This window comes from Rhinichthys klamathensis, unplaced genomic scaffold (genome assembly GCF_029890125.1).
Source record: "Rhinichthys klamathensis goyatoka isolate OS25496 unplaced genomic scaffold, OSU_Roscu_1.1 h1tg000178l_1, whole genome shotgun sequence".
Classification (NCBI taxonomy): Eukaryota; Metazoa; Chordata; class Actinopteri; order Cypriniformes; family Leuciscidae; genus Rhinichthys; species Rhinichthys klamathensis.
The window spans coordinates 1,950,857-1,965,184 of NW_026606707.1; the positions used below are offsets into that span (position 1 = coordinate 1,950,857).

Here is a 14,328-nt window from a genome sequence, read left to right on the forward strand (position 1 = left end):
TTTTAGTAACAATGTTTTGATCAGGATAGAACAAATTTATACTGCAAAGAAAAATGATGGTATAGAGATTGGATTGGTTAATAAAATCTCGAATAACCTCAATGATAATATCAAACTAAAAATCATTATATCGAATGGGGTTTCAGATCATTGTAGTAAAATCGCCTCGAATGGAAATATAAACGAATACGTGCGCGTTTTCGTGTTTTACAAATAGGTAGGAATGGATATCTCCGACATTATAGCCTAGATGTTAAAATCAATAGCAACAGTATCATGGACCTTAGTGAAACCATGTTGTTGTTTACATTTAAAAAAAGAAATCAGTACGTTTGTCGAAACAGTAATACTGGAAAGCATGCAGTGCAAAAATCTAGGATATTTACCCGTTTAACTACTCAATCTGTCTGCACCTCGATTGCAACAAATGTGTCGGATTCAGATTACAGCCTCATCAGGCTATACATATTTCCATTTAACCACTGTAGCTGCTAAGTCGCGTTGGTAAGCAACATTCAATGTAACTTACAGCTGTACAATGATGTGCTCTCTGCTGCTAACTGTCTAGTGGCTAATTAACGCGCTCACTAGTTTTTAAAGAATTTCATTGGTGCGGGTGATCATAATTAACTGCATTTATTTATTTAATGTTGTACACACACACACACCGTCGGAAGACCATGTAATATGTTTATTTTAACAACGTTTATCGGCTAGACATTGCTGGATCCACTCATTTCCGGTTAGCATTTTCACGCACTACGACCTCTTTGCCATGTAATGCGTCACAAATTTACGAATCCTACTATGGGGAAAAGCTTGGCTTGTTATGAATAAGGTGACGTGCCTGAAAGCTTGAGCAAGGTTACCAAGCAACATCGGCAGATAAATAATTAATATTCATAACCAATGCCTTTGCCATAGTAATGATTGGTCATAATGGGAAAAAACACGCGTTACCACGTGAAACACATAACCAGGAAATACTTTAGTATGTCAGCTGTGGAAACTGAAACTTAAGTGTTGTCAAGCTGGTGCATGTGTGTCTCTATTTGGGTGTATTGTATACAGCGAAATGGCCGAAGCCAGTTTTTCTCAGGACCAGTTCAGCTGTCCAGTTTGTCTGGATGTACTGAAGGATCCAGTGACCATTCCCTGTGGACACAGTTACTGTATGAGCTGTATTACAGACTGCTGGGATCAGGAGGATCAGAAGCTAATCTACAGCTGTCCTCAGTGCAGACAAAACTTCACTCCTAGACCTGCTTTATGTAAGAATGTTATGATTGCTGAGATGGTAGAGAAACTAAAGAAGACACATTTACAAACAGCCTGTCCTCCTCAAAGTTACGCTGGACCTGGAGATGTTGGGTGTGACGTCTGTACTGGAAGAAAATACAAAGCCGTCAAATCCTGTGTCGAGTGTCTGCACTCTTACTGTCAAAGTCATCTTGAACAACATGAGAGTTTCTTTAAAGACTGGAGACACAATCTGATGGATCCCACTAGACAACTCCAAGAGATGATCTGCCCAAAACACAACAAACAGCTTGAAATCTACTGTCGTACTGACCAGCAGTGCATTTGTTATCCATGTTTGATGGACGAACATAAAATCCACGACACTGTAACAGCTGAAACTGAGAGGACAGAGAAACAGGTATGAGTGGAAATCAGTGTGCCAATGCTAATGCTAACAACAATAATAAATGCTAATGCCACAGTGTTGTGATTCCTGCAGTTTTATGTAATATTTCTGAGCTTTTACAGTTTTTTTTTTTTCCTACAGAGGCTTTTGGGAGAAACACAGAGAAAGTTCCAGCAGGGAATCCAGGAGAGACAGAAGCAGCTCCGAGAACTTAGGGATGCTGTGAAGTCTCATAAGGTAAGTTTTGAGAGTTTAACTTTCAGCTGTACTAAAGCTGCTCCTGGGTCTCAAGCTGTATAAGGCAGCAGTAAGAGTTTATTGTGATCTGTGTCCTGACAGCGCTCTGCACAGGGAGCAGTGGATGAGAGTGAGAGGATCTTTACCGAGCTCATCCGCTCCATTGAGAGAAGCCGCTCTGAGGTGGCAAGGCTGATCAGAGATCAGGAAAAGGCTGCAGTGACTCAAGCTGAAGGACTCTTGCAGCAACTAGAGCAGGAGATTGATGATCTGAAGAGGAGAGATGCTGAGCTGGAGCAGCTTTCACACACAGATGACCACGTCTATTTCCTGCAGGTGACCCAATGACGTAATAGCTATTATGCGTCCTTTATTTGTTCAAAATACATTAAAAAGGCAATTCACTTCAATACACCTCTTCACTGCAGACACTCATTACTGTGTGTCAAGGTCAATAAGTCTAAGTTAAACTAGGTTCTCATTCAGTCAAGTCACCCAAAACAGACTCTATGGGCAATTCCACCCTCATGTGACTTCTCTTTTGTCACACTGCATCATCAAAGTTTTAACACATACTTTTGTGAAGTACTACCACGATATCACTACACCAAATATAGCTTATGTGGCTAGACAAGCAGGGGCTGTGTTATCGGAATCACTTGGGTAGGAATATTCAAGGCTAACTGGTTGCAGGGGCATTGCAGAGCATGTTTAAGTCTTTTCCCCTTAGAGTTGTCTGAAAAAGTACGTCCAGTTAGCCGGTGTAACCTTGGTTTTCTGAGGGAAAGAAAGAACATCCAGTTAGCCACATCCAGTTAGCCGGTGTAACCTTGGTTAGCCAGTGTAACCTCGGTTTTCTGAGGGAAAGAAAGAACATCCAGTTAGCCACATCCAGTTAGCCGGTGTAACCTTGGTTAGCCAGTGTAACCTCGGTTTTCTGAGGGAAAGAAAGAACATCCAGTTAGCCACATCCAGTTAGCCGGTGTAACCTTGGTTTTCTGAGGGAAAGAAAGAACATCCAGTTAGCCACGTCCAGTTAGCCGGTGTAACCTTGGTTAGCCGGTGTAACCTCGGTTTTCTGAGGGAATGAAGGTAGACACAGACCAGAGGTACCCTAGAATTCTGGCCATCTTTCAGAGCGTATAATTCTAAGTATGAATGGGCCGCCAGTTCCCGCTGCCGAAGGTATGTTTTTAAGAAGAGCTTCAAGGTCCAATGTTGTCATGAACTCTGTCAGTTGATGGCCAGTACTGTGTTCTCATTAGCCTATATAAAAATAATCACAGACAGGTTCAGCAAGAAGATATATCTTAAAGGGTAACTAAACACTAAACCAACTTTTTTTAGTTAATGATCTGTAAGACTGGGGCTTTATTAATGCTGTTCATTGATTCGAGTAACTTTTTTGACATTTGGGTATAAAGTGTATTAATTCTACAATATATGGTGTAAAAACGTCTGAGTGCTGCCCTCTTCAGGTTGAACGGTGAATACTGCACTTGAATTTTCCTATTGGATGTTTGCGGTAGTTCGTGACGGTAGCGGTGAGACCTGACATAAGCAGGTTTCAGCTCACCACGCCCTTGGTACGAGCTACCACGACCATGGCAGTATAAAAACCATATTGTTTCGTCAAAACCACTGTAGCGAGTCAGGAGTTGGAAATGCGAGTATTGAAAGCGATCAGGATAGAGTATCCGTTCATCCCGAGATGGTCCTCACTGCAGAACATGAAATCCACGGGGAGGAGTCGGATCCAGATCTGACTCCTCCCACCTTACATATACCAAACCTACCCATCTCCGCCCCCTAATCCCTAAACCCACCCCTAATCCTACCCATCTCCACCCCTTGGATCTTGATCCGACTCCTCCCCGTGGATCTCATGTACTGCATTGAGGTGCTACTGTTCATCCCCTCTATCTCCGCTGGGCTCCGCCCACTTTTCCAGCATTTTTCAAATATTGCCAGTGGGTGGAGTAAGGCTCTGACCAGGGGTTTAGTTACCCTTTAAAGGTTCTCTAAGCGATCCTGGGTGACGTCACTTCTTGTTGACGTTCGAACTATTGTCAAACAAAACGGAGGCTAGCTAGACCCTCCCTCCTCCTCATCCGCACACTAACCCCCCAAACCACACCCCCAAACCCTTCTTGTCGGTCATTGGCTGGAACAGTTTGTTATGTTTTGGGGAGCGGGTCGCTGCAGTTTGTTTTTGGTGCTGTTTGTGAAGCATGGGCTGTCTACAGAGATCGCGTTTCTTTACAGTGTGTTCAGGGGACAGGCAGCCAGCGGATAGTGAGGAGATGTTTGCTGTATGTGACAAAAAATGTTTTGGCCTAAAAAACACATGACATCGCTTAGAGCACCTTTAAGGTACTTGACAGATATTCAAGTTTGGCCTGGATGTCGATTGACCAGTCTGTAATAGTATGCAGATGAATGGACAATCCGCTGCTGATCAAGTTTTCTCTAGGAGTCTAAAGCTCTTGTCATGTTATTCTTTTGTATCTTTATTGTACATATTTTTTTTCTTTTTCTGTAGAGGTTTCAGTACATCGCTGCACCTCCTGAATCTGCAGACTTACACAGCGTCACTGTGAGTTCTCTCTCTTTTCAAGATGTGACAAAGTCAATCTCTCAACTGAAGGACAAACTAGAGGGTTTCTGTAAAGAAGAGGTAGAAAAGATCTCTAATGGAGGTAAAGTACCTGTAGCACATTCATTTACTCTCAAAAATAAGTCTGGCATCATGAAACATGTATAAGAATAAAATTGCAATGGAAATTGCAATTATGTCTGTTTATATCCATAGTAACATGCATTGAAACTCCCACTAATGAACCCAAGACCAGGGAACAGTTTCTTCAGTGTAAGGCATTTTAAAGTGTGCACACACACACACACACACACACACACACACACACACACACACACACACACGTTGTGTTTTCATGTTTTATGGGGACTTTCCATAGACATAATGATTTTTATACTGTACAGACTGTATATTCTATTCCCTTACACTAACCCTATCCCTAAACCTACCCATCACAGGAAACATTCTGCATTTTTACATTTACAAACAACATCACTTAGTATGATTTATAAGCTGATTTCCTCATGGGGACCAAAAAATGTCCCCACACGAACAAGGATTTCGGATATTGCCATCCTTGTGGGGACATTTTGTCCCCATAACGTAGGGTTTACCAGGCCACACACACACACACACACACACACACACACACACACACACACACACACACACACAGAGAGAGCCCTGTAATTATGCACATCACATGTAAAGTAAATTAAAATACATTTTATTGTAAATACATGAAACAGACGCATGTATTTTGCATTCATAATCTAACAAGCATTGAATGAACTGATTGTGTTTTATTTCCATCAGATTCCCATCAGCTCACTCTGGATTCAAACACAGCAAATCGTTTCCTCCTTCTCTTTAAAGACAACAGTGTGGCTACTTATACTAAGACACCTCATCGCTATCCTGCACATCCAGACAGATTTGATTGTTGTTTGCAGGTGTTGTGTAAAGAGAATGTGTGTGGACGTGGTTATTGGGAGGTTGAGTGGAGTGGGAGTAAAGGTGTTTTTATAGCAGTGTCATATAAGAGCATTGGCAGGAAGGGAGGGAACAGTGAGTATGTATTTGGATTTAATAATCAGTCCTGGGGTTTGTTCTGCTCTCCCTCCAGTTACTTGTTCAGGCACAGTAACATTGAAACTGAGCTCCCTGTGTCTCCCAGATCCTCTAAAATCGGAGTGTATGTGGATTACAGTGCAGGAACTCTGTCCTTCTACAGCGTCTCTGACACAATGACCCTCATCCACACATTTCAGACCTCATTCACTCAACCTCTCTATCCTGGATTTGGGTTTGATTTGGGGTCAACAGTGAAATTGTGTCATCTAACAGTGTAGACTATACTGTAAGTTAAAAAAATGAAAGAAAAGTTTTTTAAACAGTGGAAGCAGTGAAGATATAGGCTACTGCATTTTGCTGGATGAAACAGACATCCAAAAATTGGCGAGTTTACTAAAACCTTACTAAATATAAAATAAAAGCTAATACATTTTAGTAGTTCATGTGTGTCTGCGGTCACATGAAAGAAACGATCAACTTTAATCTAGAGCTCCAGCAGTGGGCGCTGCATTCAAGTCTATGAAAGATTCTAATTTATCAAGTGGCCCTTGTATTTGATTAAGCTGATCTGGTTTGATTTTACATCAATATGAATGATATTCAGTTGACAAACTTGACATACCTACCACATGTACCGGTCATACAGTATCATACATCAATGAATCCTGAAAAAAAGGATCACAGGTTCCAAAAAAATATTAAGTAGCACAACTGTATCCAAGATAGATAATGAATCAGCACAATAATGATTTCTGAAGGATCATGTGACATTAAAGACTGGCTTAATGTTGCTGAAAATTCAGCTTTGCCTCAGAAATAAATTATGTTTTAAAGTATATTAAAATAGAAAACAATTGTTTTAAATTGTAATCATATTTAATATTACTGTTTTTTTCTGTATTTCAAATAGGCTACGTGCAGGCTTGATGAGCATAAGAGACTTCTTTAAAAAACATTAAAAATAGTAATCTTTCCAACCTTTTGACCAGCACTGTATACCATTATAAGGTGTAAACTTAATTCAAGATTCTGTCATTTTATGAAGTTTTTAAAATAGCTGTATTCCAGAGTCTGCCTGGAACAGCAGTTTATGACTTATTTGATTTATTCTGATTGCTTATATGCTATAAAATAAGTATCACACATAATTAAAAGATTTTTATTGTTTGCTTGAATTGACAAATAAAACAAAATACAAAGCCACTAGAATTTGTACACATCATTATTATTATTATTTACATGATTATATTCCCAAATAAAGCCTAAATGAATAGTTTGTCTTACTGGTCTAGTAAGTGCACAGTCTACCAAAACGTTCTTTGTTATAAAGCAAGACAGAAATCGAATAATTTGTTGATATTAGCTCAATTATGAAACAGGCACGATTATTTATTTTACGTTATTCCATAAGCATTGGACGTATTCAAGTTTATTGTAAATTAAAAAAAGTTAGATTACTATTAGGAATCTTTGTAATAACACTTCTAAAACCTCAGTTTGTCCCTGTTTGTTTCCCGGAGCTGGATGTTTTTGGGTAGAAGTACGTGACGTGACAGAACGTACAGTCAGTCCTCCTGACGTCATGTCGAGCTTCCCAGCGGCAGTCAGTCAGTCAGTGCGCGAGAGCCAAGATGAAGAAGTGAAATCTGATGAAGAGAAGCGAAGAGAAATCCGAGCTCTTACATCTGGACGAAACCTCTCATCTGCTCACAGAATTCGGTAAGTTATCACATACCCGCTCATCAGATAGAGTCTATTCAGAAATTGTATTATTTAAATTTCCTATGCGTGATACATAGGTTCAAGGTTGAGTCAGGATTAATGCCAAACAAACAGAGTTTGGTCAAAATATGCATTCTTACTGCCTGAAATAAAAGGCTTGACTCTTCTTTCTGTGTTTGCCAACAATTACGCAATATTTACCAGCAATGAAACTTGATAGCATATCATTTGGCTCAAAACACTTATTTACAGATGCTTACAAGACCGAAAAGATACAGATTAATTTAGGCTAACGCAAACTCTACTCCAATATGTTGCTAAACTTTTATGCTTTGTCAATGAAACAATCAACATGTGAATGAAATAGCGTACAGTTTATTAAACGATCTTGTGTTGTTTAGGGCTCATACGTCAAATTAAATCACACTAGGGATCATAAAGTTGTTTTAGAAAATAAACAATCAAAGATAAACTGTTAAAAGCGTAAACCATCATGAGTGTGCTGGACACTTTCGTCAAAACTGAGAGCTTGCTGGACATTTGTTGTTTGTTTATCTCGGGCTCTGTTTGTTTGGGTTCGCTGCTGTCATTATATGGGTGAGCTTTTTTAAAGTAATAAGGCTAAAACATCATTCTATGTTTAAAGAATTTGTTTATTTTATTACCTGTAATTATTTGTCCTATTTTTTAAAGCCTGTTGAAAGCCGTAAAACAGAAGAATACTGGAAAAAAATGTTCTTCAGACTATTGAAATATTTCACACAAAGAAAAATATGATTCAAAGAAAAGTTCTTTGGTGAACTCAAAATGGGTCTTAAACTGCATTGCTACAAAAAAAACAAAAAAAACCTTTTAGAACCTTTATTTTTAAGAGTATATTTTAGGTTTTGTGGCTGGACATCATTTTATAAAATAAAATAAAATGTAGCCTACTTTATTTCACTTTTTTTTATCCAAATACTCTATATATTATACAGTGATGATTATAAAATAATTAGACAATATTATAGCATGTCATTGCAAGGTACTGCAAATCACTCTTGTCAACTACTTTCGTTTGATCGAGTTTTTGTAACAAACAACACTGATGATGATCGAAAGCTATTAAAGCCGTTATCACTGGATTTAAGATCTTTGATTATGATTGGATCCAGAGTTAGACGTGACTTCTAATCTGAGTGTCTTTTTATTTCAGTCACTCGTTAGCTGTTATAAAGTCATGAACTGAATCATGTCTTATATATATATATATATATATATAGGTAGGTGTTAAAGTGTCATATTCAGTCAGTGATCCTCAGGGAATCCTAGGTTGCATTCCTGGTGCAGTGTCTATAAACCAGTCTATCTTGACCACATTCCCATCTAAACTGGACATTCATCTGATGACCTTCAAGGTCCCATGACCTGAAGGTTTAAAGGCAATGTTTTGGTCACATTCCTCTGTCCTCACGGCCTCATTCTTTCCCACCCCCTGAACATTTCTGCTCGGTGGCCTTAGAGGTCACAGACACTTCGGAGCCTAAGTCAAAAGCCAGCTATGAGAAAGCTGGACTCCTAAACATGCATTTGGTAATGAAACTGAAAGTCAACCTCAGAAAGCTGTCATTGCTATCATACAACTGACTTCTTTTTCATGAAGTAAATTCCACTTTTTTGATGACCTATAGCTGAATTGATACAAAATACAATAAAATTCATCACTATGGCGAAGTCCGCATTCAACAGCATTTTCAATCAATTTTGTTTCTCTAAAATTGACCTTAATTTATAAAATGTAATTTATTTAGTGATGCAAAGCTGAATTTTCAGGATCATTACCCTAGTCTTCAGTGTCACATGATCCTTCAGAAATCATTATAATATGCTGATTTGATGCTTAAGAAACATTTCTTATTATTATCAGTGTTGAAAACATTTTGTTCGATTTAAAGGGGTCATGACGAGAAATCAAATTTGCCTTCATGTTTTGTCACATAGCAGCTTTTCGACATGGTTTTGATTTTTGTTATAAGTCAGAAATGACAAGGAGGCTTCTCGCAATGCCCCCGGTGTGGGTGTGGCCTAAATGCGCTCTGTCTCTATTGACCAATAGTTATACATCATCGCACAATAGGCCCCGCCCACTGGCATTCACTCACCTAACGGCTGACATTTGCCTACACTGAATGTGAGCGTGAGCAAATAGAACCCATTATAATCATTAACGCTGTCACTAATGTGCATTCACTTTCTGACACACTCCACACGCTTGAGTCTGTCGACAACAGGACAAATGGAAGAGAGTGTAAGAACTTTTACTTTGACACGTCCAGTTTAAACAGCTAGTTTGCGTCTCTGTACAGACTTCAGAAGGATCCCAGCGTCTGAAACAAGCAGCTTTAAAAAAGTTGTGTTAAAAAGATGTTTAGATGAGTTGAAGAAGAACCCTTGGGAGAAACCGAGGCTCAAGTGAGGTCAGGTTTTAATCAAGATGGCATTGGTCAGGTATTAAGTTATACACTCTCTGTGCAATCAGTCTTTAGTGGTAATTCAATCTGGTTCCTCCTGCTTCTAATTTACCACTCTAGGGTGATTAGTAAGCCAGACCAACTGGCTAAGCTGCCACTTTATCAGCACGAGCTTAGAGCTTATGAAAGTGTGAGTCCTTGTTTGATTGGCTGAAAAGACAAGGTTTGCTGGGTGGCCTTGTGGTGCTGGAGGCATGTGCAGTTGTGTCCCCCGGCGGAGCCTTTAGGTCAGGGGTCTTGGACGGTGACCATCTGGACCTTTAGGGGGTGGTTTCCTAAGATGCGGCCTTTGTTTGCCCAAAACAATTGGAAGTTAATCTGGAGGAGATAAGAATAGCCTCTGTTACATTGCTGCCATCAACCAGTCTTCACGTAGCGTGTAAGGAGACATCTCTTTCTCTCACTTAAAAGAGGTTTTGACTGACTGGCTTCCCTTTTTTGGAGGGGTGGAGGAGGAATAGTGTTACTTTCCAGGAGTCAAGGTTCTGATCTTGTGCTGCCCTTTTGGTGGGTTGAACTATTGCTGGGAGACTTAACTAGAAAATTACTGATTAACAAGTCTTGATATATTTTTAGACCCTTTGATGATACTCAATGTCAGTGTGTATATATATTCACTCTGAAATTGCTTTAAAGTGGGGTTTTTTCACAAAGGAATCCAAATTTACACTAAACGCCACTGTAGCCAAATAAATTCAAACTGTTTAATGTCATGAGGAAACGGAAGTAGTGACAGATATGTCTTTATTTATGAGGTTTTTAATCCCAGGGCCATTTCACTGTAAAATGATGCAGTCTTTGTTAAAGGTTTTGAAAATTCTGTCATCATTTACGATCTCTTTATGAACTTTTTGAAACGTCAAAGTGGTAGTCGCGTAGACTCTCAATGGAGGGACAGAAATCGCTCAGATTCCATCAAAAATATCTTCATTTGTGTTCCAAAGATGAATGAAACTCTTACGGGTTTGGAACGACATGAGGGTGAGTAACTGATGACAGAATTTCCATTTTATGGGCGAACTAACACCTTATAGGCTTTCATTCTGTTGGCAAGGCTTCAAAATGAAAAACAATTTTACCAGATGGCGCCTTTTTCTCATGGTTTGCCTATAAAGCAAATACTTGCTTTTTTCCTATTCCTATAGTGTTTGTATTTGTGTACTAAAAAAAATGTGTGTGTGTGTGTTTGAGAGAGTGAGAAATTACACTGCAGTGCAAATCCCAAATCCCAGTGGAGCTTTGCTGACAAAATCTTACTGAAAGCTCATTTTTTGAGATATCAACCTCAAATTTTTAATACAACTGGTTTAGATTTATGACTTTGCTTTTCTAGCGGTTTTTGAGTTCAACATGTTTTTATTAATTATATATTTGATATAAAATATTGCTCATAGATCATTTTCATAAACTAAAACCTCTATAGCTTTCTTTTGTTTCACTTTTTAAACTTTTTTTTGCTTCAACAATGATCTGCCAGGCCTTCTTTAAAATAAGACCAAACTTAAGTCTGTGCTCAAGCTTCAAATGTTTATGACATTTTTGTCCTCTAAGGACCTCAGAGTAAAATTGATGCACAAGGGCTATAAATCATTGAAATTGTGATATCATTATTCACAATGTTACCCAGTTTTAAATCATCATAAGAAAAATAGGTTCAGCTGACCAGCTTCCTTGGTTGCACTTTGGCCCGTCAGCTTTTAAGACATCAACCGTCACTCCTCTTCCTGAAGTCCATTCATCCTGAGTTTAAATTCATCGTGGTTCCAAAGGACCGATTGAAAAGAGAGCCAAGGATTGTTTGCTGTTTGTTGGTTGCCAATAATTATGCAGTCCTTCACTCTAAAGCTCTTGTCCATGGTTATACATGAAACCCTTTGTCTCTGTGGGCCAGGAACCTGCAGGGAGCACACAAAGGTTCTGCTGAAAGCTCCTTGACATCTCCTACATAGATAACACAGCTGAGCTGAATGTGACTTAGACCCTTCATTGTTGATTGATTTCTTATTTTTAGTTTTCCTGTTACCACGGTAACAGTTTTACAAGGCCTTCCCCTTAGTCATATTAAATGTACTCTTTCTTTCTTTTAATATGTTTTGACATGACCATGTGTGTGCTGGTCTTCTTTCTGTCATAACAGAAGGGGGTTGGAAGAAAATCTAATATAAACTACATTGGATATCAATAATGTCAAGAGGGGCCGCCGTTCAGTATCCAGTATTGATCTGTGTAACACGATGATCAATCACTGAACAAAGAAGAGCAAAATCAGCACACAATTAAGTTGCTTAAATTACCATTAAAATTATAGACGCTGTTTCTCTCATTTCTTCCTGGTGTTGATTTATAGTGTCACTTTTTGGACAGTTAATCAGTTGATGGCGAATGCTTGGTGTTTATGCAGTTGTTTGATTTTTGTTGATCGCTGTTATTTAAATATAGTCTGGTGAATCTCACAAAACCTGTCAAGAACATGCCCAGGTTATAATTTAACCCCAAAATCAAAAGGAAAGATTATAAAAAGAAAATCATTTGTCTAAAAAAATTGAAGCCTATATATTGTGACATTATATACATGAAAATTAAGCACATTTTCCTCTCAATTGTCCATATTGAAATGGCACAAATGTAAATAATATATTAAATGATTTAATATATTATTTACATATTTATACATCATGGTATCATTTGTTGTACTGCCTTTTATTTGTGTTTAAATTACTGTATGATAATCACCATTAAGTATAATTAAAATCAAATAAAAACTTGCCAGATGTATTATTTTAATGAGAATTTGGGTAGAACTCTCTTAAAAATAATCTTACAATACAAAATATCTTAATTTTCATTTGATTAAGCTTACTTAAAATTCCCTCCAAAATTTGAAATTTTCTTGCCTCTAGTTTTGCACTGACACAAAGGTAACACTTCTTTAATTGACTAGTTGGACACTGTCTAATGTTGATAAATTGAAAATAGCCAAAAACTTGATAATGGTCTATCAATATGTTTTTTTTTTTTTTTACAGTATATGCTAAACTAATACATTTATTCAAGGGCACATTAAATTGATCAAAAGTGATGGCAAAGAACTTATTTTTTTTAATGCTGTTCTATTGAACTTTCTATTTATCAAACAATCCTAAAATATGTATGATGGTTTCCTCAAAAATATTAAGCAGCACAACTGTTTTCAATATTTATAAGAAATGTTTCTTGAGCTGTAAATCAGAATATTACAGTGATTTCTGAAGGATCATGTGGCACTGAAGACTGGAGTAATGATGCTGAAAATTCTGCGTTACCATCACAGAAATAAATTACATTTCAAAATATATTAAAACATAAAATAGTTATTTTCAAATGCAATAATATTTCACAATATTACTTTTACTGTATTTTTGATCTAATAAATGCAGCCTTGCATGAGAGACTTCTTTAAAAAACATTAAAACATTTTACCGACCCCAACATTTTAGGCAACTGATGCTCATTCAAAAGTGGTGGCAATCATTGTAAGGCCTTATTTTGTTGTATTGGTCATCTCTGTGCTGCAAAGCAGATGGAAGGATAAAACCCTGCTAAAACCCCTCCTATTGTTTGAAACTCTTGGAATAGATTCATCAGCACAGTCTCAATCAGCAGGTGCTTCTTTCTCTAGACAAGCATTCGGTCTTTCTTAAGCAGCCTGTTCCAGTGAACTCAATCAGTCAAGATGATAAAAGCCACATTGAGCTCCACTGCTTCCTAAAGTTTACAGGGCTGGATTGAGGGACCAGTTATTGTGTTTCAAAAAGCCGAATCTGCCTTGAAAATATAAATGTGGGTCATAAACATGATAGTGATAGTGAAAAAGCCGATCTCGAGGAGCACAGATAAATGTTGCTTCCTCCTCTTGTGGCCATGGTTACCAGGTGAAGGTCAGAGGAGGAGGTTCAGCTGTCAGCAAGTGAGCAGGAGAAGCCAATTGATCATTGCTATTGTGTTGTTAGTTAAACGTTATTTGAGATACTCCATTGGTTTAGTTGAACTGCTTTTATTAAATGCTGCTCATCAATCTGTTAGCTGCCGCAGCATTTCTGAGCGGTTATTGTAAACAAAGAAATTATGGTTTTGAACAGATTTCTGGTGAAAAGTAAGAGGCTATAAATGTTATTAGTGTGGTGCAGTGTATAGTGTTTCTTGGCAGGCTGAATGTTTGGAAATCCATTTGAGTTATTATGTGTTTTTTTTAGACATTTGGACACACTGTTCAGTTTGTACAATTCCTGCTTATTCAGTATTTGCCTCACACACAAACCACCACTAGCTGAGACAAAAAAATGACTCGATGCCTAAATTATTTTAAAAAGTAATACGAAGGTAAGTGAGTGATAATGTTGTTCATCCAGTTATCAGGACCCCGATGTGAACCAGAGAGCTATCACCCTGACTACATTAACCCTCTTATTACGTCATTATACAACATTTTTGACTACAGAATGCTGCGATTGATGACCAGTCAGAATCAAGTATAGAGAGTGGTGAAATGAAGCACTTTTAGT

The 14,328-nt window shown here is 38.1% G+C and overlaps 2 protein-coding genes across 2 annotated transcripts in view; both read left to right on the forward strand.

Moving 5' to 3' along the window:
• Nucleotides 1-953: 953 nt before the first annotated feature.
• On the forward strand, nt 954-5,861 carry ftr01 (finTRIM family, member 1). Its single transcript, XM_056260829.1, has 6 exons — nt 954-1,660; nt 1,790-1,885; nt 1,988-2,221; nt 4,428-4,584; nt 4,698-4,754; nt 5,298-5,861. Exons 1-6 carry the CDS (start codon nt 1,076-1,078, stop codon nt 5,831-5,833), a joined length of 1,665 nt encoding a protein of 554 aa, XP_056116804.1. The 5' UTR covers nt 954-1,075; the 3' UTR covers nt 5,834-5,861.
• A 1,259-nt stretch (nt 5,862-7,120) lies between these two features.
• The window catches only part of greb1l (GREB1 like retinoic acid receptor coactivator), a 52,879-nt gene continuing 45,671 nt past the window's right edge, over nt 7,121-14,328 (forward strand). Inside the window, exon 1 of the mRNA XM_056260826.1 lies at nt 7,121-7,274. The gene's annotated coding sequence lies outside the window, so the exon portion shown is untranslated. The remainder of the gene's footprint in view (nt 7,275-14,328) is intronic.